This window comes from Pseudopipra pipra, chromosome 9 (assembly GCF_036250125.1).
Source record: "Pseudopipra pipra isolate bDixPip1 chromosome 9, bDixPip1.hap1, whole genome shotgun sequence".
Lineage (NCBI taxonomy): Eukaryota > Metazoa > Chordata > Aves > Passeriformes > Pipridae > Pseudopipra > Pseudopipra pipra.
Genome location: NC_087557.1, coordinates 8,963,685 through 8,988,085, shown reverse-complemented (window position 1 = coordinate 8,988,085; position 24,401 = coordinate 8,963,685). Strand labels below are relative to the sequence as shown.

Sequence of the window (24,401 nt, the reverse complement as noted above, 5' to 3'; positions counted from 1 at the left end):
ATTAATAAGTAGATGAGATAACTAAACAGAATCTTGGGCATCTTTCAACATATGTGTGGTCAAGGCAGTGGGAGGGAAGCAGTTCTTTGGCCCATTGGGACTGTGAGGGGGGAGGGAGAGAGCACACCAGTACCCATTTCTGGACATGGTGTTGACAGAGATTGACAGTGTTTGATGATTTTTCAGGAAATGGTTTTATCACAGTAGTTCTTTAGTTGCTTACAGTAGATTTTGAAAGGTTGTATGGAATCACAGGTTAATTTTACTTTAGCATTTGCTTAACTTCTGTTGCTGTTTTTGGCTTGCTGACAAGATTCTGCTAATCAGTTTCTGTCTTTCTAGTTTGTACATTGCAATGTGTGCAAATCTTACTACCTATGTTCTTCCTCTCTCTTTACCTTTGGTTATAGAAAAGGCTTTGAGGAAAATAATTTATATAGATAGAAAATAACTTCCAGGTAAGTTTTGTGCAGCATGTTTTCATGTTACTTATTGAAATGATGTGAATAATAGGTATCAAATAAGCATCATCTATAAGTCTGCAGAAAATCTTCCAGCTGAAGTAGTGTGGCTCTGGACATGTCGCAGTGTTTTAACAGAAACTAAAATTAGAAAAAGAAAAAAGGAACAGAAGAAGGGACCAGTCCCTTTGAAATACAGAGTAGAAAGATTCATTGGTAGAAGTGAGCTTTGGGGTAACAGATACACACATTAGGATTACTGCATCCATGTGAAGGATGGGGAGGAGCTGCAGTCTTTATGTACCCAGGAGCAGGTAAAACTGCTTTGATCAAGTCTTGAACTAAAACTTCTCCTACTGTTCCTGTTCAGCATTGCATAGATTTTGAGCAACAGTCTTCCCAAGTGGCTGCTTATTGCCATAAGATGGAAAGTAACGCATCATTGTCTAGAATTTGTGCATATTTACTGTCACTAAATAATGAATTTTGCTAACAAACTTTGTAATGAGGTCTCACACTATTTGGAGAGACTTTATAATCGCCAGGCACATAGTTCCAGATTTTTTTTCTGGAGACAAAGATAAAATTATGGTACCAGAATCACTGTAATACTCTGGAGAAAACACCAGATACTTTTCTTGCAGGATGAGTGTTGATTCTGGCTGCATTGTCTTATCAGAAGAGATCAGAAAGAGACCAAAACTTTCAGTTGTACTCAGTAATGTTAGTAAATTCAGTACTGATAGAACGGGACAGAAAGCTTCTTTTCATGTCCAGTGCAAACACTGGCGATTTCAAAATAGATTTCTTTATTAATTAGAGGGTTGAATGTTGAAATTTTTTGTTAAAAGTTGCTCTTAACTAATTCAAGTCAGTTGACTCATGCCATTTATGTAGTTTAAACCCACATTATTTAAACCAATTTAAAAACCATAGTTAGATTTATTTTTGAAAACGAAAGGTTTTTAAACTAGGAGACATTATTTGAAATGGAGAAAACCAGTCTAAAATATCAAAACTGATGGAAGCAAAAATATAAATGTTCTCTTCAATGTTGGCAAATGGGTTTCAACCGACAAAACCTTTACTTAAAAACTGCCTGCCCATTTTATTACGGATAGAAACACAACTCCAGTAGGTCTTTTCCAGCGCAGTGAACTACAGGAGGATCAACATCATTTGTTTCCTTAAAACAGGTAATAAATTATCAGATTTGCAGAAACAAGATTCTGCAGCACTCTTCTGCTATAGTTTAAGATTTTTTAGCAAACTGCAGAGCTGAGCAATGACATAGTGGTGTGTATACATAAACATATAGCAAATTTTGTTGGACAGAAAACTTACCTGTAAAAAGAATCACAGTTCACAGTTGATGTTATCTCCAGTTGTCACTGGCAAGATAGGTGGGGTAGTACACATTCCTGAAGGCAACTTCAAGATACTTTAGGATAATGTCTACCTCTCTATGAAAAGAGATTTTTCTGATTTGTGACATATATTTTCCTATAATTTTTTTTAAAAAGAAGGTGAAACTTAAGTCCTTTTGGAATAGATAACAATCAACTGACAGACTCCATACAGATGCCTTTGTCCCTAAATAGTGTAAGGATTTGTTTTCTGCAAAAGATATCCTCACTTGGTCAAGACTCTCATCAGACTCTCGTTTCTTCACCTGGGAGTTTGTGCTGTGCACAACCTACCTTACCACCTCCCCCTGCAGCCTTTGGTGGGGGGTCTGCTGGGCTCTGCCTGGCTCTGATAGCAAGCACAGGTGCTACTGGGCACCCCCAAATCCAGTGTTGCATTTACAGACCTCTGAATTCTGATTGAAGTGATCGGGCTCTACCTGGTCTCTGAATATTCCTTAAAACATGCAGTATTATTCCAAGATTTACAGCAGCTACCATTGTATTCAGAGGAGTGGATGTGTCGATTAAAGAGATGGGTTATTTGAATAGGCTAATGCATTTGAGAAGTGCAGTCACACTCGAAGCAGTAAAAAAAAGGGATTTTTCCAGAAAGTGTGCAAATTTTAATATGAAATCCATAATTATCAGTATTTGCTTAAAGGCAGAATTTGCAGAATATTAAAATGTCACACAATTTGAAGAGCAACAGAATCCCATAGCTGCTTGTATTACAGGCTGTATGCAACAGGAAACTATAAAACATATTCATGGCATACTAAAATGTTTGGAAACCTACTAGAGCAGCATAGATGGAAATGTTGAAATAAGATGTTACATGAGGATGTTATTAAATAGAAAAGCAAGGAACAGTACAACAAAAGCTTGAGGTGCAAGTAATCAAATCTTTACCTTTACTGCTAGAAATAAAAAACTGTAGTAGATTTTAAAAATTGCAAATTGTAAATAGATGCTAATGTGAGAGCCACACTAAAACACAGATTATAAAACAAGTTGATAAAACTTCAAATATTTTTAAGGAATTAAGCTCTTCCTCTGTTAAGTGAGAATTAAAATATAACACTAACATATGTGTAAGATAAGGAAATTTCCTCATGCAAATAATATATCCATCTTAATTCATAATTTAAGAATGCCTATTAAGAGGAGGAGGAGACAACTGTATACACTGGGAATATCCTGTATAACTGTATGCTCAGCTGTGTTTCGGTCTGTGATTGAAATACATGAAATCCTAATTTTTATATAGGTAGTTATGGTTTTAAATTTCTATAGTATGTACAATAGTATGTGAACATACAAATTAGTAATTCCATATGCATTTTGAGTAAACGAGAAAAAACCATGATGCTGAGCTTGACTGCGCTATCAGTAGTGTTAGATAAACTACAGAGAGAGAGAATATGGAAATAAACCTTGTAAATCCCACTGTGTTGAAGAGGGATAAGATACTAATTTGTTTCTTCCCCCAAATCAATCTTAGTAGGCACACAGTAATTATTAAAATAGCCATTATTAGAAATATAAAATGAGACTAATTGTGGAGGTTTAATATAAGGCTAAGAAAGGAGATGTTAATCTGAAACGAAGAGTTTAAATACAGAATTATGATATACTTGGCTTTCTGTAGTGTAGCTGTCAAGCTCGGGCAGTTTGCTGGTCAATAGTGACATTCTGTGTGTCAGTGAACAGAGTCTCCTGATACCTTAACCTGCAGTTCACACATTACTGAAGCTCCAACTGTCGAACATTCAAGTCCCTTGGTACTACTGCAGCTTCCAGACTCTCCTGACTGGCTCATGTTTCATTCTTTGGCAATTTGCCCTAATGATATCCCTCAGGAGCTTTCAGACCCTCTTCTTTTCCATATTTAATCGTGTTATATTAATCTGAGTGCTGAGAAAACTATGCTGCACAAATTGTAATTGTCTCTGATTTCTGCTGCACTGGTCTTATAATTACTTTTTTTTTCATTTTTACTGTAAAAATACATGTACAAAATTGCAGTATCATTTTTATTTACAAGTCTAAATGTCCAAGACAGCCAGAGTGTGAAAGCTTTAACTGCTGATCTGTTCCACAAAGAGGTGGGGTTTTTTTTCCCCCTCTAAAATCCATAATGTTTTAGCACTTGCTGTATGGACAGGATTTACATTTTATTTTTAGCTCTTTGTTTTGTTACTGTGAAAGTACATGTCTAAGAAACAGCGCTATTATCAAGTTAAACTCAGATAGTGATTTCGTCGTGATACAAAACATCAGGACAGCCTTGTCTTTTTCCATAAGCTTGGTGTCTTCTATATGGGGCATTCTCTTTTAATTTTTTTTTTCCTTTTCTTAATGAGGTTTGGAGTGTTTTATGTACTGGATATAGGCTTCCTTTTTTTTTTCCAACAGTCTTGACATTTTCTCACTGTTGTAACTCTGTGCCTGAGATATATATAATAAAATATTAAAGTATTAATATTCAGTTATAATAAAATAACTGAATTTGAAAGACTCCTCCCTCATAGGAAGGTGGGTTTTGGTAGATGAAATTTGAATTCTTTATGTATTGCAGATTATTTTGTTCACTTGAGGAATGAACTTGTTTCTAATGAATTCCGTAGTTGGTTGTTGGTTTGTTTTGAGGGGAGGGTGGTGGTTGTGGTGTTTTTTTGTTTATTTTAGAAAACCAAGGGATGTCCATTTTGAATGATAAGCAGATTGTTGCACCTTCTTTCTTGGTCAAAGAGTCCTTCGTTTTCCAGTGATGCTCATACCAGGCTTGGCATTTTCTGCTTTGGGAAGGGAGTTTTGGGAAATTGTAATAAAGTTGCTTTTCTGTCACAGGGAATATTAATTCCAGATTTTTTTTTTTAAGGTAGTTTTTTAAGTTTGGAAATCAAGATAGTGACACAAATAGCTTTTGAGTTTAGTGCTATTCTGTAGTTTCATGCAGGTTCAGATCAATTCCAGTTGTTAAAAATAGTGGAAATGGAGACCAAAAAACTCAATCTTGAGTCTTTCCCACTCATGGGAGGTGAGTGCAGCTAGGAGGCACTCCAGTCCTGTGTGTCCATGGCAGTACTCACGTTTGACCATGACTGCATCAAGTAATTCATGATTGTTTCCCTTTTTTCAAGGAAATAGCTTAGCAGGGAGGGCTAACTTGACTTGTTAGCCTGACTTTTTGCAGGTGTTGTACTTGTATGCATACATCAGAGTTCTTTGTAGATGTGTTTCAGCAATAAAAAATAATATTAAAAATTAAATAATAAGTGGTTTGGGGAAGTTAAGATTCTTGCATGTGTAAAACTTAATTTAAGATTTTGTATTTTCTTTTTATTCATGTTTTTTTGTTGCCAATTCTGTGTGTGTATTTTTATTTTTAGTTAACTGCTTGTGTTCATGCGTCAGCTGCATTGTTATATCCAATGTATTGGCAACATATTTACATCCCAGTGCTTCCTCCACATCTTCTGGACTACTGCTGGTAAGACAGCTAACCTGTTATCCCCATTTCTGAGATTCTGACCTGTCTTGTAAACCTAACTGATGAAAACACTAACTAATTATCTGACTGAATGCACAGGACCCAGTTTATGACAGCACTTAAGCCAATGCTTAAATGATGACTTGAACAGAGATTTTCCAGCATGCCTTGATGTGGTGTTTGAATTGGTACCATGAATTACAGTGCTGATTACTATTAATGCAGCATTTAGAATCACATTTGTAAAACTGTTCCTGTTTTGTTGTTAGAGAATTCATTCAATAATTTAAATGTGTTAAAGTTTTCTCTATTTATTTATTTTGAGATAAATGATACTTACAGAAGCATTCAGAAAAAAACCCGATCAGGTTTTTCAGAATCAAATGTTAGTAGGCATCAGTGTTCCCTTTTGGTCTATACAATACAGTGATTTAGTATTTGTATTTTAGGCTCATCCAGGCTCAGGGTTCTAGCCACCTTCCCAAAAGAGCTTAAAACTCCTTTTGGTACTTCCAAAATTTTCAGTATAAGAATTCTGTTCTCTTGATTTCTGTTCACATGACAGACTTTGTGGTTTTGGCAAGTTTTTAAGTTGAACAAATCACTTTTTGAGTCGCTTCTGGCCCTTCAAGAGGGTGATGTTTCCACATGCCTGTTTCACAATTGCAGGCTAAAAGATCTACTTTCTTTTATTCATAGTAGTGGCAGAGATACCAAATGAGAGTTTCCATTAAAGAATCTGCAACAGGAACCCCTGGAGATGTTCACTTTAACTAAACCCTACGAATCTGTTATGGAAAAAATGAACCATTTCAAGCTATTTTAGAGATTGGGAATTATTATTAGATATAAAAACTGAGACCAACTCAGATGCTTACCAACATAAGTCTGTTTTCTTCACAGAAATAAATTATACGTTTGTTGGGCTTTATGTTGTTGATTTTGGTTTGCTTTTGTCCCCCCTTGGATCTATAAATATGGTGCTGTTCTAGCTCCACCCTCTCTATTGAACTTTTGTTTTCAAACAAATTCTCTCTATGTTTCTTCAAGTCTCTTTGATAGTTTTCCCTCAAGTTTACAATATTTGCCCACTGTATATATTTTTCTGTGGTAGTTATTACACTTCATGTGTATATTATTTATTGTTTTAGAAATCTATTCTTCTTCCACTCCTCCCTTTACTTCCAACTATAACTAAGCCTTTCATCTTTAATGATAGTTTTCTTTTGAAGAAACTCTGTCCTAATTGTTTTTTCTTCCTGGCTTTGATAAAATGCACCAAGATGGGGTAGAGCTTGGATGTATTTGTTTAGTTTTCGTATTATTTCAGCTTACTGACAGAAGCTTTGTAATTTTTCAGTATCATCCATAAATGCTGTTCTCAGAAGGTAGATCAACACCTTTATTCAAGCTGTACCCTGTAGAGTGCATCCTGAATACTAAAGATTTTTTTATTTCCCCTTCTAAGCACAGATAATGTTTCCAGAAATAATAATGTTAGATGCTGTACACAGCTCCTTGTGATGATGAAAATAGTTGAGATTCTAGGTCATTGTGGCGTGACCTGAGAATTTTTTTTACTCATTAAAAAGAAGCATGGAGTTTCTTAAACTTGTAAAATTCATTTATATCCCTTTTTATTTTTCACAGTGGTACAATAGAGCAGAGAAAAAAAGTTTCCCTTTTTTAGAGTTGTTCAAATGGAAACATAAAGTTCATGAAAGGAAATGCACAATTGATGAATTTACCACAGTAACTATAATTCAGACCTTTTAACTCAGATTTTTGTGCATTTACATTTCTCTTTCTGTTCGTGTCTGGTTTGAATGGTTCTTTTGTGAGATGGGTTGGAAAAGTGTAATAAAAACACATCAGTTACTTAGCTTTCCTCATGTTCTGGTGTATTAACAGTAAATAAATGTTCTCCTCATAGGTATATAATATATCAAGTTAAAAAACCTTGATGAATTCTTAAGGTCAAAGTTTATGATAGGCCAGACCTAATTTGCAGTCCAACGGGATCATGTCAATTTAAAATTAATAAAAGATTTTTGAAATTATTTTTTATTTGCCATTTTTTAAGTCATTTTGATAAACAAAGTTCTTTTTATAAAGGTGCTTTCTTTCCTTTTAGCTCAACATGCATTTTCATACCTAGAAACTACATTGTCAGTGCTTCATTTGGACACTGTTGGGGTGTCTCCCATGAACTCATTTTCTTAGTGTTTGGAAAAAATCCACTTTTTTGATATGAGTTGGACTGTGTATTTTCAAAATTTCATAAAGATAAGGGATATAATTCTGTGGGGTTTAGAATCTGATAAATTACATGAACTCCCTAGCTGGTACATTTTGTGAGCATGAAAAAAGAAAAACGTATCTTTGAGTGAAACAGCTCTATATTAAAAATTATTTAAATTCTCCCACTTGCCTTTTTAATCAAAAAATCTGTTAGGTTCCATCGTGCTGCCTGATTTACAGGCTGGATTTAGACCTAATGTAACACGTTCCTGAAGTAGCCCAAACCCAGAGAGCAGGGCATCAGTATGGACTGCAACACCCTCGTGGTTGGCCAGGTTAGGAGTGCCTGCGGGGCCCAGTGTGTGAACACACTATCTATTTATTTACTTCAGAATAGTTTTTTACCTCCATGTAACTTATCTCAGCCTTGAATTCCATTATGAGAACTCCAGAGTGAGAATTGGAACAACCATCCAAAGCAGGAGAGATAATAAATTTCTTTTTCTAAAAGATAGCAAAATATTAGGCTGTCAAAGTAATATTCATTGTAACTGTAGAGAAAAAAAAGCACAGCAGAGTTAATAAAAAAATTGAATTTTGTTATTTTTTATAAAGAATTGATTTCTAAGTTTAAGTAAAAAGAGACTGTTGCACTCAGCAGAGTGGGTGGCTAGCTTTCAAGAAAACTCTTACAAAAATTAAGTTTGAACATTGATATAGTAATTATATTTGAATAAAATTAATTTTCGTAAAGGGGAAAGCTAATTTCATCAAATTTCTGTGTAATTTCTTGGCAAACTAAATCACTGATATTAGAATGTATGACAGTTTTGTCTGTGGATGATAAAGCATCTGTTATACTGAAGCTCTGTTAAGAATATAACGCAATTAGAAAATTCAAGTTACAATTGCAATATGTCTTTATGAGATTTGGTCTCTTCTGAAATGGGATATACATACGCCTGTTTTCATGAGAATGGGACAATTATTTTCCAATTAACTTGCATGTTTTGCATAACATTGTAATTATTTTAGGCAATGATACTGGTAGATTAATGACATTTTTGGTAATAACATGCGTAAGTAAGAGAAAAACTATATAGCAGCTCCCAGTAGTATCATAGAAAGCACTTTCATGTACATATTAAAGTCCTCTGCTGTTAAGACTTCAGAATCCAGCAGTAATAAAATTTATTTTTGGCTGAAAATGATCAAATTGACTTTCCATACCTGCAGTTTTTATTTCATGCATTTTCAAGATGTGCTTTGTACCTTTATTCTGTTAACTTCAAAATTAAAATGAGGTAGCTGTTGCTTTGTTCTATAGAAAGGAGCTACATGCTACCCTTTGTAATGACAGATTTATTAATGGAGCAAATCATCAGCAATTTTAAGTCAGTACAGGCCTGGTGAAGATGCTAGAGCAAGAAAACAAGTGTTTACAAAATCCATACATGATATAGCACTTTTTTGCACTATATTTTCTCTAGTTCACATTATTTGTAACACTGATATTCTGATATGAGCAACCTGAGGATCTATTTTGCTCATATTCAGCAGCAGAATCCTCAGTTACATGTCAGTCATAGTAATTCTTATTGGCTTGGTTAAATAGTATAAAGCATTCTTAAAATTATAGAGTGTTTTAAAGCTGCTTAAATCCTCTCTGAATATAAATATGTGTCTGCTCTGGAGTGACACTCATTTACAACTCCATGTAATTTGGATTTAGTTCACAAAGGCATAAGGATTAGCCTGGATGAAGTCATCAGGAGGTGCTAATATTTATCAGTATTAGGCTAAGAAAAAGATGTGTAGGAGAATAGAGGTCTCTATTTTGCTTTTTGGAAGCCCCATTGCAAAGAAACCTTTAGCAGTTTCAGCAAACCTATATTTTGATAGCATAAACATGATGAAATCTTGTTTGGGCCTCAGTCAGCCTGGGTTTTTGTTTTTTGGTTTTGTTTGGTTTGGTTGGTTTGGTGGTTTTGTTCTGGGTTTTTGAGGTTTTTTTGTTTTTGTTTTTTTTTTTTTTGATTGCATTGATCCTCTCCGATGGGACATTGTTAATGAGAGCAATTGGCTAATCCATAGGGTGTACAGATTTTTCTAAAAAGGGCTGCAGTCATAGGCAGGTGAGAATTGCTTCTTGGCTCCCAGAAGTGGAACCAAATGGATGAGACCACGTGAACTGATGCAGTGAAGCCTCTCCCCCATCCTCAGGAAGTCAGTTGCCAGTTGCTCAGATCTGGGATCAAATTAGTGCAATGAGAGAAATTACTGTATGTGAGCTATCTGTATAACTTAACTTACCTTCCATTTCTTTTTCAGAGATTCTTTTTATTTAGGTTTTTTTCTCTGTGGTCTGTTAATGATTCATTTCCTACTGAGTTCTTAAGCCATGCTGTCTATTGCTCACTTGTCTGGAGTGAATATTGTTAGTAATCTCACAGTGCCCAAAAGTGTGATGATGATTGTTGGATGATTTTTTCCTTCACTGGATATATTCTTGGTTAGATGTTGACAGAACATATGCACTAGAGGAAGAAACAGAAGATTATATGAGACAATGATAAATGAGCCTGACTAATTTAGTTTCTTGCTTGCACACTGCAGGAGGTCTTAATTCACAGGCTTTGTGTGGATATTTTTTTTGTTTGGATAATACAGTTCTTTGTCTTACACAAATTTGAAAGGAGAAGTTCATGATCTTGAGTTAAATAGGATATTAATACAGCTTCCAAACACCTGCCAGGAAGGGTTTCAGAACCACATTCAGAACCAAAACTGGTGTTAACAATGTTTGTGTTCCAGTGTGGTAATGTTAACTGGTACCATATTCTCCAGAGTGGTGTTTTAAAACCCATGTAGTTCTGGAGACAGGCCACTTTGGGATCATCTGCTGGGTTACCTCTGCCATACAGGATGGCCAGTTATTGAAACTAGGTCTGGCAAGGCAGATGGCAAGCTGTAGGGTCTCCTTGCTCATGCATCATAGTTTGGAGCAGCGTCCTTTATTTTGTGCAGAGTAAAGTAAATTTTCCTTGTCTAGTAAATGTTTCAGTAGTAACTGTGTTCCTCTAATACTGACTTAGAGTGGATGTTTACTAGTGACTTAAATGCCAAGATTTAAAATATCTTTTTTGCTCCACAAATATTGGTACATAAAAGTTGACCTTTTCCACTCTTTTTCTTCAGTGCTCCGATGCCTTATCTAATTGGCGTCCACTTAAGCTTAATAGAGGTAAGTTCTCTGTATGCTTCAGTGTACTGGTAAGCATGAGGTGTGTGTATCATAAATGATAATTTTGATGGAAAAGCTTCAGAAAAAGTCCCTCTATTTTAGCATACAGAATTAGAAAATTCAAGCTTCAGATGTTTTTTACTAAGTAAAATATCTCTCTCTTTGAAATCTTACTTTTGAAGTGTTTTATGGAGACGTGTAAACTCTACATCATGATTTGTCTCTCTGTTAAAGCTCAGCACTAGCTATTTTCCTGCCTTTTTAGCGGTTCAACAACAGATTTGCCCAATAATGAGAAAACTTACAATTTATTTTGGGGTCACCATCAGTCAGATTTCAGCATTAGTGTGATTTTCCAGATAATTTATGTTCCTGACCCTCTGAACATTTGAGTCAAACCTCCATCCCATGACATTCATAACTATTAATTTAGAAATGAGTATTTTTTGCCAAAAAACAAGTGGTAGCCTTTTCAGATTTGAACGTAGAGCTTACCTGATTGGTAAGTAATAGCTGGATGATAAATAGTTTTGGCTTTTGCCATAACCATTTGATGACACCATTAAGCCTGCATGTGTCATCTGAATATCATGCAGAGTAGGTAATGGATTGGGGAACATTATTTGATTTACACTTCTGCTAAAGCAGTTTCTAAGCATCAATTCACATTTGCTAATCTGATGAGGTGGGTTCTCCCCAGGTCTGAGCCACCAGCACTTTTGTGTTCCCAAAAAAGGGCCTTCTATCATCTACACTTCTTAACTCTAGTCACAGCCTTCCATACTCTCACATCAGATTCATATGACCTGCATGCATTGATTGTAATATCTTGAATAGGATGTTTTTTTCTTATTCAATCAGAAAATAATGGAACAGAAAGACTAGCTCTGAAAAAGAAGTCACTCAATTCCTTCTGGAATTATTTCCTGGACTGCATTATTAGGTATTATTGTGGGACCGTATAGAAAAGAGTTCTATCCCTTTTTCCTGAAAGGAACAAATTGTTTAGTTCTTAGGTGGTAGCCACGTACGCTGATGAAAGAGGGTTTCATTCATTTGTCTTTAATACTAGTAGACATCACATGCCTGGGACTTAGATAAATCTGCAAATAATTACTTCGGTTTTTTTCTAGTTTTCATCTGATCATACAATTAACATCCTATCTGATTTTCACAAAGATGAGAGAATGAAATGTTGTCATAAGATATGTATAATTCCAATATATTTAACTGTGTTCTGTAAATCTTGGTTTTCAAGAATTCATTTTTTGAATATGTTTGTATTTCAGAGATTATTAATATAACCTTTATGTTTGAAGAATAGGAAATATTTTTAAAAGCTACTCTGAATGCTGCATCTATTTCACAAATCCTATTTCTGAAGTTCCAACTGTTGTTTTTGCCATTATTGCCCTTTGTAAAATCATCATTTGTAATCTAGTACATTGTAATAAAATGTATTTCAGGAGGATGCCACAGTAAATTGCTTTTCCACTATTTTTTTTCTTCTTAACAGAGAGTAAAAAGTAGATCACTGGAGGATGTGGTTTTGCTAAATGTTGACACAAACACTCTAGAAACCCCTTTTAATGACCTGAACAACCTACCTGGTGAAGTGGTGAGTCTTAGATATTTCATTCTTTCTTTCTTATATAGGCACTTGAATTACTAGTAGTTATTTTTACCTCATTTTGCTAACTGCTATAAAAAGAATAAGGGGGTGAAAAGCACCAAGTGTAGACCCCTACATTTGAGATTTTTACCTTTTTGACAGTTGCAGAGATGTTGAATGGAACATCATATTCCTTATTGTAGAAGTAGGATCATAATTATAAAGCCGGCTGCATTCATTAGGCATGGCTGCTTTAAACGCAAGAGCCTCTTCATCTCATCTTAATCATTATATTACAAAGTAGGCATTTCTGTCTGCCTAGTGGCATGTCTTGCAAAAGAACGAGAGAGTTTTTGAAGGCAAAAAGAAGAAGGGGGCCAATTATCGGCTTCTGCTTCTCTGCCACCTGCCAGCGCTTTCCTTTTAATTAATGATCTGATGGCACTGGTCAATATAATAAGAAATGCTTGTACAGTTGGGGTCAGAAAATTCAGGCTTTGATCTTCTTCAACTTTCTGAAACATTTATTTGTTTTCTCTAAATTATTTCAGTTTTATTTTAATCTCTTCTATCCTGCTGAGGGCTGCGTGAATGAAAACCTATACTGTTTGTCATTTGCTTTGGCAGAGCAAAGACTGCTTACTTAGAATTCTATTTGTAAATTAAACTGCAAACCCAGTTTGTCATAAAAGACATCTGATCCTTTTGAAATGACGAAAGCTGTCTTTTGTCTGTAAAGGATGATAAATTAAGTGCCAGTTCTTTCTGGACTTTGATCTTGCAGAGGGTGCCCCCCCTGCTTTTTTTTTTTTTTTTTATTGCCTATAGGGGAACATACTCTGTATATCACTTTAAATAGCCACAAAATTCACTTATCTTGCTTTTCCCAATAGAGCTCTAAAAGAATATAATTGTGAAACCACCGTTTTCATTATTTAGTCATAGATGCTCCAGCTATCACAAATAGTTGCCAAGATAAAGAATTTTATATCAAAATGTGAAATCAGAGAGTTAAATTTTCTGAAATTTTAGATCATAAAAAAACCCCCATGTTCTAATCAGAATAAGGTGCTACAGTGACACACCGTGTCTTTTGTTATTGTTGATAATTTGTATATATTTGGTACAGTAGAAATCAAACTCTTGATGATTATATTCATAACAGTTTCTTTTGATTTTAAGGATGTTAAAATCTAGACTTTTTATAGATCATTGCAACAGTCTTTCTTTGGACTCAGTAAGAGACTATAAAAATTGTTGTGATGTGTTGTGATTTACATTAGTGTATGGAAAAGTATGTAAGTGCACACCCCTATATACAATAATTTTTACTGTAGTCTATTGTTCAAGAGTATTACAAGTTAAGAAAAAAATGAGTCATTTACTGGTGTGTCAGTAACTTTAACTGACCTTGCATTCAGTGAGTAAGGTTGAGGCTATAAGGCCATAAAGGTCCATACCTCTTCCCAAATAATAGCTAGATATGGAATTGAGAATTTGGCATCATATTCCATGAAATACTGGAGTTGTAGCTGGAGGTCCTTCAAAAAGTCAAAATGTATATTTGTGCAACGAGAGGCACTGCTCATGTATTTTACAGGTGCGTATCAAAATGATCTCTAAATAAGTAGACCAGCATGAAGAAAATAGGGATACAGATGTTCATACTTCTAGAAGTATATTCTCTCCCAGAATATATGCATATTATTATTATAAATATTAATGTAGATTATACAAGTCTACAGACTACAGAGTAAACTCAAAATACTTTGTTCCATATCTAATATAAAACAAAACAGAACAGCTATGTTCTTTGAAAAATATACTTGCAGAATTTGAGGATTTTATATTGAAGCTTTTAATTTGAATAATCCCATCTCTTACTCCACTTCAATCTGTAAAGCACTTTAATTAAAACAATTTAATGGAATCCATATAGAATTATAGCTGGAAAACCTGGAAACAAAAAGCATAGACAAAAGACACAAGTCTGTGTTTGGCTCTTAAGATTACAAAATGCTTGTCTTTCTTCTGCATTCATGAGGGGCAGTGCAGCTGCTAACATCTTGGGTAAAAAGTGTAAGACACAGGAGTGTAGAGTCAGACTTAAAACATTAAAGCTAATGTCAAAGATATATATGTGAAGCATTTTAAGTTATATAGACAAACCTCATAAGCGTACATACAAAAGTAGTGAAACTTTTGGTGAAAAAGATATAATGAATACCTCTGAAGAACATTAAATAGAATGAAGAACTGAAAATGTGATAGAAGCTGTAGTCTTACTATCCCTTTCAAAAGTCGATTCCAGGTTGCTTAACAGCCTAACAAAAGAAATGCAGTATTTTCAGAGTTTTCTAGAACTGTTTCTTGTGTTCAAAGGAAACAGAGTAATTATTTTCTGATCAATAAACCTGATGATGTCCTCACAGCATAGCTATTTAATAGTTTAGCCACCTATAAGTAATATGTCTACTAAAATGCTCTGGTTGTGAATTTTTTCATGATAAATTTAAGATTGAAAGAAACATTATTATATGGCATTGTCTAATAAACTATATAATAAATTAACTGAGATTTAAAGGCATTTTTAAATCATTCACTTAAGCATTTAAATTATAGTTACAGGCTAGATGACTTTCTATGCATGTGAACTCTATTATTCTGTCAGACTGACCAGTGGTCTTGACTGTGCAAAGGTCAGTGGTCACAGTTGTCCTGAATTACCAGTCCTTTTTTCATGGGGACCCTCTGCTGCGTTGCATGCTGTAATCTTCTTAATGGCTTCATTCCAATATTCACACATAATATTTTAGATTTATTGACTGTTAGAAATACTACCATGCCAGTAGCAGTTCCGCTACTCCTAAGGTATTTAAAATTGGAAGAATAAATCAGGGCAAGACTTTCAGGAATCCTTTGTTTTCTTAGAGGGGGGAAAACCCCTCTTTTTCCTCTCGTCTGACAAGAACGCTTGTTTTTAAGTTTCATCATTTTGCTGTGAATTTGTCTATTATTTTTTAATTTAAAAAAAATGAAAATAAGTAGCTACTTCTGTGGGAGTAAATTTCCTAATACAAGAATGCTGAGATCACCACTTCAATAATTTGTTGGCAAAAGAACATTTGTTGCCATAGACTGAAATTTATAAACTTTGGGCTTGATCCTGCAATACCTGCTTGCAGTTAACTCTGACAAAAAGACTATTCCTTTGCTCAAATTTGAACACTTTCCAAAACAGCTTGGAGGATTGACAGCATTAGTTTTAGCAGCCAAGTCTTACTGTCTTAGAATCATAGACTGAGCAGAACTTTTTTAAATATCATCTTCAGAAAACAATAGACTTTATAGGTTTTTAGCTGCTTCTGTGGTTGCTAAATGTTGTTAACTGTAAAAGCTACAGAGCTGTTGAAAGATGCACAGTCTTTGTGGTGCGTGGTGCCTACACACTGTGATGCAATACAGAATCTAAACTGGGGTTTAGAGTTCTAAGTTTGAGATTCCTAAAGTTAGAGGATTTTAACACCATAAATTGGGCATATGAACATTACTGTTCTAAGAGTAGCATTTTAGAAATAGGCTGTATTTCATGTAGCAAACTGGTTACTTTATAAAGCAATTACTGGGAGTGCAAATTATTTCTGAAAATATGATGATTAATGTTATTATAAAGAAATTAGGGTCACTGTATAATAGTGCAACTAAAAAGATTTTTGGAAAAATGTAAATAGCATAATTTATGGTGTTACTTCCATCAGAAAATAGCCAAAAATATTACTAATATATTTTAGAATCTCAGAGGAGTCAAGTGTTTGCAGTGTTATGAGGCAACTGTTTATTGTGAACAAATTGTTACAGCTGCAATTCTGTTCAGCCTTGATATAGCCTTAGAAGCTAGAATGTGAGATTGAAAAGTACAACTAGTATTGAAAACATTTGCATTTAAGTGGTTGTTTTCATCTAAATAAATGTGTGATTAAATGCTGGAAGGCTCTCTGAAATGCCTAAATCCTGTCTGTGTAGATAGTATCAAATATGTAGAAGCCCTTTCATTAGCAATACTGATTTAGATAATATCAGATTCTAGTTTGTTTTAAGATTTCTGTTTTGTTCTTCTTCTTTGCCATCTTCTCTCACTTTCTTGCTGTTGAGAGTGGGCTGACTTTTATAGTGGTGTCATCTCATGGGAAACATCAAAAAATAGTTTAAAACATAACAACTGTTGCTGACACCAGAAAAGTACCTGGATATGTTTTTTTTTCAGAGATCTGGTGGTCTTTGGGAACCCTAGTGCATGGTTCTGTATTTCTCAGGCAACAAACATTTTTAATACTTCTGTATGTGCTTAAATTTATATGTGTGCTGAAGTTTTTGCAGGAACAAAGATTTTGATTAATAGTTATGTGATATTATTAACCTTTTAATTTTATGTAATTCTTCTACTCATGTGGTTATTGAAGAGGTATTAGTCATGGTTTCTTTCTTTCTGAGATAGTTCTATTTTAGGAATCTTAGAAAGGACATATGGTGACCATTTAAATAAATGATGCTTTTTGTTTTAATGACCAACACAAGATGTTTCTACATTTTAGATACACTTAATTACATATCAATCTCATTACTTTCTATATCTCTGAAAAGCTATTCTGTTGATTTAAACCTTCCTGAAACTCAGATTGCTCTTCATTGGCAGTGTTCAGTAGTCCAGTGAAGTCACCCTCCGATGAGAAGCTGTTGCTAGGAGAAGATAAAAACAGTTTGCTTCTATTGTAAATTAATAATACCTTTTCGGAAGCGGATCTCTAGTGTCTTCCAGAAATAAATTTTAACAGCATTCTAACCCCTGTGGTTTGTTTGTTTGCAGTTCTTTATTTTTAAACTTTGTGAAAGGCTATTTCTGCTTAAGACATGCAAAGAAAGGGAGAAAAAAGTTTGGCATTCTTAATCATAGAGAGATAAATGGATTAAAATATATATGAGGAAAAGATTTTGATACAGATGCTGCTAGCTGTTTTTTTGGCTTCGTGCCAGAATTTTGTGATTTTTTTTTTTTTTTTTTTTTTTTTTTTAATTTTAAGTGCTATTAATGATGTCACCAAAAGGGGTCTCACAATTCTTTGGTTTGAGGTGCGTGGATCTAAGCAATCACAGTCCTGCTGTGCACCACGTCCTCCAAGTAGTTCAGAGCACCCAGTCTCTTATCTGTACCTCCTATATTTACTGTAATAACTACTTTGTCATTCTATCTTTGATTAAATGGAACTGGGAGAATTTGACATTAACCTGCCCAAATGCACAGCTCGGCTGATGGGTGGGATGAGCACTGTCTCTCTGCTTGTGTGTTGCTGACCTCAGCCTGAAGGAAACCAAGGCAGGTCCCAGGGGCACTTCAAGCGTGCTACAGCCAGGGTTCCAGTCAGAGCAACTGGGAAATCAGGGTTGTGGCTCACATTATCTCTGCAGGCTTTTTCTTAAGAGCACTGTGCTCCTGGTTTTTCTGCAGAATGATCTCATGGAGCTCTTCTTGCCTTTAAGCATTGCCTCCTGAGAGAAGCAGGAATTGGAGGAGCTTTCTTTGAACTCCAGCATAGCCTTTCTGGGGCTTGAACTCCCTCCAGAACAGCGGCACAAAAGTGTGTATCTGCCTGGAGAACCCACCTCCAAGCTGCCAGCCTATTGGGATGTTCTTAATATTGCTAAATAATACCATACCAGTACGACAGAGAAGCGGGAGATTTGTTCTTTCTATTGTTCTTTTTAACATGTTTTTGCCTAAAGCAAAATCGAACTGAAGGTAGGATGCATAGGGCTTATCAGAACTGAGAAAATTAGACAATAGCATTTTCCTTCACATTCTCCACTTTGTCATGTAATGCTTCTACTCTTCATCATCTTTACCTCCTTTCTTCTTTTACCCTCTCTTATCATCTGCCATAATTTCCCTAAACTCACAGGGTATGATTTAGAAGAATGTAGATTTAAAAGAATGTAGAGAATTTTCTACCTTTTCCCTCCTTTATATTTAGAAGATGCGTTGCTTGTCATAAGAGACAAAATTTTAACGTTGACAGTTCTTTTTTTGACCTCTTGTTACTGCTTTTATTTTAGTCAAACTAAGCTAACATCAATGGGCAGATTTTCCTTTACCCAGGATATATGCATTTATTTTCCCCAGAGCGAAATAAACCTTATTTTTAATAACTATAGAATAATCATACAGTACAGAACCAAAAAGAAAATACTCACAAAACCAAGACATGCATTTATTTCTTCAACCTTGAACTTCTTAACTGGTTTTTGTACTCAGACTTGTACTTCTTTTTTTTTTTTCCTTTTGAGTTGTAAGGAAAAAACGTAAATGAGCCTTGGTGTATGCTTTCCATGGGCTAAACGAATCAGGCTCTAAACTTTTATCTAGATCTGTGGAGCTTGGATATAAATTGAAAAGATCACAGCTATGGGGAAAAGACCTATACTGTAAAGGCCTTTCTGCATAGATTATGAACATCGTAACTCAATAATTTTTTTTTTCAAAACTATAGTTATAATTGGACCCAATGGGGGACTCTCCCTTTGATCAGATCACAGTAACTGTGACTTTACACTGGAAAATGTCACTACTGTGAAGGTTTATCACCTGTAGAGCTGGTCTTTTCTCTGATGCCATGTTCAGTTCTCATTAGCATTATTCAAAGTTTAGTTGTTAATTAGGTTGACACTTCAATTACAATCATCATCTACAAGAGCAGTCAGGACTGCTTGCATAAAGAAACAAAAAGATACTCATTCTTTCGTATATTTCCAAAAGAATGAAAGCTGTTTTGGTGTGATAAGTTTGTATTTATAATGTTCTGTTTAAAGAATAACTCTGAAGGTTACTTTGTTTAGGGACTTATATAATGCTCTGTTGGGTATATTGTAATACAAACTTATATATAGAAACATGTATTCTACATAATTGGAGTTGACTTAGATCACCAGGTGTCCCTCATGATGGAAATTAGGAGAGTATAGACTACATGTGGGTGTAATTCCACATATCTTTCAGGAATACTGCAACAATTCCAGAATTATGTGATTTTCCTCCAAAGTGTGTCCAAGTAAGGATGATCTAAATTAAAATGTCCCTTTTTTTCCTCTAATTCTGTATAATCAGTGGTTGTCATTTGCCAATTAAAAAAAGACAGACCTTAAAAAAAAAGGGAACCACTATAATAAGAATGTTGGGGGTTTTTTTCCTTTTAAAGTAAATGTACCTTCTAATTATTGTTCTTATTTTTTTTCCTTTTCACGTGTTTTATATTTGAGGACAATTCTAAAGGCACGATAGCACTGAATTTACACAAAATTTTCTCGACTGTTTGACAGGGGTAGCAGGTACTCCCATGGTGCATGAGAAATGATGTAAGATAGTAATTTGACTTAAGAGATATGCCCTGAAACTGAGTAGTAAGGGAACATTAAGGATCCTTAAAAATAAACCTTCATAGCATAAATAGAACATATCCAACTGTCTTCATTCAAACACGTAAGTACATGTTTTGATGAAAAAAAATCTGCAGAAAAGTGGCTCACATGAATTTTACTGTAAAATAATTAAGCTTATTTATGTCAAGAGGCCTTGGAAAAAAAGAAAAAGAGAGCATAAACCAATTTGCATTAGCACTCTACCGTCATCCCCTGCTTTCATTTCAATTAACAGACCAGCAGGTGCTCTTTGCAGTTAAAAAGATAAGCTATCAAGGAGGAGGATGAATTTTTGGCTGACCTGTAGACACCATGGTTTGCCTGCTGATTGGGTTCATACCTCGCTGTACCAATTTCTGAGGTGTTAATTTAACTGTTCCACTCTGTCGTGCAGGTCTCGGCCTTGAAAAATAAACTGAAAAAGCAGTCCACAGCTACGGGCGATGGAGTAGCCAAGGCCTTTCTTCGGGCACAGGCAGCACTGTTTGGATCCTACAGAGATGCACTAAGATACAGACCAGTAAGATGGCTTCATTATTACTTTTTCTCCTTAATTTGTAAGAACGTGGTCTCATTCTTTGCGAGGAAAATATGAAATGTTTTATCCCAGTCTGAAACAGCCTGTTTTAAATCTTACTCTATGCTAAGGATACATTGACACTACCATCTCCTGACAGTGAGTTGTACTGAAGAATAAATAGTCATCCAAAGTCAGCTATTTTCTAATTTGTATCAGTTTTATAACTTATTTCGTATAAAATGAGATTGTATTCATGAAACTGCTTACACACAGCTCACCTGATTTAATGTGGTGAAGAACTGAAGCCTTTCAAACTCTTATCATTTTTCACTGTACCAGTCCAGAGACTTTGCTGTGTTTGAGGCCAGAATCTTATTTCCTAGTAAACACCAGATATGAGTCAAACATGCATTTCTCATATTGTAGATTTGTCTTGATTACTCTTAGAATTTAGGAGAAATGAAAACTCATTTCATCCCATCAGAACTTTTTTCCGATGTTTTGCTGTTACTCAGTCAATTAATGTGTTATGGACTTTCATCATTTCTGGTTTATGAGGGTGGCACATATTGAACCTTTTGGAGATAAAATAATTTACCAGAAAAAAAACTTAGAGATTCATTTCGTCTGTCACTCCAGATTGTTTTCCTATGATACTTGCAAACTGCTGATAGTAGTTCCATTTGATAAAATCCACTGAGATGACATTGGCTAAATTGGATTCCATGGATACAATGTTTGTTTATCTGATGAATTCAGGTAAATATGGAGATTTGATAGAAGAAAATTATCTCCACTTGAGAAGTCAAGTTTGTAAAGCTGGTGGATGTTTGTTTGGGGGTAAGGAGCACGATGCATTCTGTAGTTGGGTAAGGAACTATGTGGTTTTCCTTGATGTAAAAGGTCTCCAGATGAGCCTTTTACTGGAGGCAACATTAAAATACAGTATGGCACAGTCCTCCTTCTACCCAAGCAGTTCTCTTACAGGTGGTCTTTTTTGCCAAGAGCATTTTGCACATGAGGTGTCTGTGCCACTGATGGATGGCCTTTGTTACTGAGATGGAAAGTAATCTGTTCAGAAGTGAAGTGTGTTCAAGGGTTTAGTTCAGGTGTTTGTGTTTGGCAGTTTTCATATGATATGGAAAGCCAGTCTGCATAGCATATTGAAGTGGCTGCACCTGTTCTAAAAAATTACTGGATTTCAACACTTTCCCTACTTGTTTCAGTAGAATAAATAATTTCAACAAATCAGATAGTGTGGCATTATGTGGCCTTGCTTCAGGAGGGGTTTTCTGATTTGTTCTCTAGTCTAAAGGTGAGGACACTAGTCCATGTTGGCTCACAGCAGCCTGCAGTAAGAGCTGTTAAGTCAAAAAATGTCTTAATCTACATTCAATACATGTGAACAGAATGATGTCAGCCTGGTTGATGTCCTTAGCTCTGTTCTGACCAGGAATAAGCTTCAGTCAGTCCTTTGTTTTGGCAACTGTTGAACTGAATGTGCAAGTTCTTTAGCATCTCGGTTTGTATCTCTGTTGAAATGAGCTCTCCTTTAACTGATTTCCATTTTATTTCAGTTTAGCAGTTGGCATATCTGAGATATCTACATTTGTGCTGCATTGGAAGTATTGCACTATGCCTCATTTGACTGGCAGACATTTGTCAAAGTGACCTTTGAAGTCTTTCTGCATTGTTTTCTTTTGCAGATTTATCTTTTTTTGGCTCCACTGATTGCATGTAAGAGAAGATACTTATGAAACCATTGTGGCCTGATTATTTTTTTTAAAGACAAGTTATTTCAGAGTATTTTAGCAGGCAGAAGTCTGCTGGCAAATACTAGCTTATCCTGGATTGATATCAACTTGTCCAAAGACAAAGCATATTTAAAAACAAATAAGAAAAGTGTAATGTTTATTTTGTGCCGTGTTCACATTATCTTATCTAATTTAGGATTTCACAGAATTTTTATTCTGAAAGAAAATTTGAATTAGTAGATTTGGATTAGTAGAAACTAAGAGGAGTTTTCTTGTGATTGTTCAGCTCATTCCACATTTGCCTTTTGCATTGTGGATTGGGAAGCTCAAAAATCAAATAACATCTGACTGTATTAGGACTATTTCAAGAGTCTCAAAACTCAAGTAGTATTCTTGGAGAAAATTTGTAGGGACAATACTTAAAATGAAAATATTTTCTATATAGATTGGAAATCCTTTCACTATAAATAAGCTTGTTGTATTTTCAAAATCAAGAACTGAGAGGTTTTGGGGGGTAGCATTTTGAGGATTGCAAACATCCTGATGAAGAATAAAATAGTGTATTTGGATAGTTATCGATCGCTGGAAAGGTGAAAAATATGTTCAAGTGAACTGTTTTCCTTGCAACTGTGTCCTGTATGATTTTTAACTCGAAACATGAAACAACTGTCATTAATATTCACTTTGAGTAAAGAACAGCTTTAATAGTGTCTGTACTCATCCAACACTTCTCTTCGCTCCCAACGCTGTTCATCACACTGAACACTCATTCTGTGCAACTGTTTGTTTTCAGCACAGGACAGATTCTCCTCGGTGTAGCAATATGTCTTGAACAAACGTCTAGCAATTATTGAAAAAAATGATTGGTGAAAGGGAAAATGGGAATCTTCAGGGGTCTTGGAAGGAGTTCGTGGGACTCTAAAAGACCATATGGAAAATCTGACTACTCTAATACAGACAGGAAATATGACATGTAATAGATAAAGGTGATAATATTTTTTGTGTGTATTAAATGATAATAAAAAACTTAAAGTTTACAAGAAAAGTAGAAATTGTTGTTTTTTCTGATTTAATCATGATACTAAATTAATCTGTCGAACTGATATAACTGCCAAGAGTGTTTATTTAATATGTACACTTTACATTAGCAAATATTGCATAATAGGAGTGGATCTGCAGGGCAAAGCAGCCCAGCTAGTGGGCTATAGTGTGCACAGTGTGCATTTCTGGCTCTGTTATGGTTCTCATTTTAGTCTGGTGTTGAATGCTGAATACCTGTGACTAGCTGGAGCTCTGCTTTAGTTTAATCCAGGAGGAATCCACTTCATGCATGGTAGGTGGGGATGATTGAAAAAATTGCTTCAGTGTCATTATGATCAAAAAATAATCCAGAAAAAAAAGTATTGTCAGCGGAATGGTAAATTATAATGGTTTTGTTTTATATGGTCTCATTCACATAGAGAACTGCAATCAATTTGGAGACCTTGGGTGAAATGCTCTGACAGGGGACTGTGCATGGCCTGTTTGGGGGCGGATTTCCAGCAGTGGCAATGAGGCCATTGGAATTGTTTTGCCATAAGGAGCCCTGGAATACAGAAAGGCAAGCGGTCAGTGTGTTGTTATTCTCACCCAGCCAGCAGCTGCAGTGGGAGCCACTGTGCAACATCAGTGATCACAAACAGTTTTGATCACCAGAGTCTAACCCTGCTGAGGCATTGCAGTGAGCAGTGTTGTGGGATAAATGCTTTTTACATCATGTAAATTCATGTACAAATCCAAATTGTTTGCTTTGGATGCTTACGGCTTGGTCTTGAACCTTTTGTTGCTCCTAATTTCTTTAGGTAGTTCAGCATTTGGGGATTTATCATGGATAATATTGCATATTTCATGTTTCAGAATTGCATGCATATGTAGGACATAGATACAAATATGGCAATTTGTGCAATTTGTGTAATGTTGTCGTCAGAATATGTGTGACATTGGGTTTTTCCTACCTATTTTACTTTACATGTTCTTGCTTGCATGTAAATGGGAAAACCTTGCTGATGGAAGCAAAGACTAGTAAATTTTTTTCTGATAGTCATATGCAGTATTGTCAGGTAATAAAACAATATATGATGTAAAGAATTCTTAAAAAGGCAATATTCACAATCTGTGTCTAGAGAGGGAGAGGCAGACAATAGAGTGAAGAAGTAGTTAA

General features: G+C 35.1%; 1 protein-coding gene across 2 annotated transcripts in view; it reads left to right on the top strand.

Moving 5' to 3' along the window:
- Positions 1–24,401, top strand: part of DENND1B (DENN domain containing 1B) — a 159,511-nt gene that overhangs the window by 95,006 nt on the left and 40,104 nt on the right. For both annotated transcript variants that reach the window (XM_064664456.1, XM_064664457.1), the window contains 4 exons: positions 5,263–5,363; positions 10,803–10,848; positions 12,365–12,466; positions 20,322–20,447. In XM_064664456.1, the coding sequence (XP_064520526.1) occupies positions 5,263–5,363; positions 10,803–10,848; positions 12,365–12,466; positions 20,322–20,447 (375 nt within the window). The remainder of the gene's footprint in view (positions 1–5,262; positions 5,364–10,802; positions 10,849–12,364; positions 12,467–20,321; positions 20,448–24,401) is intronic.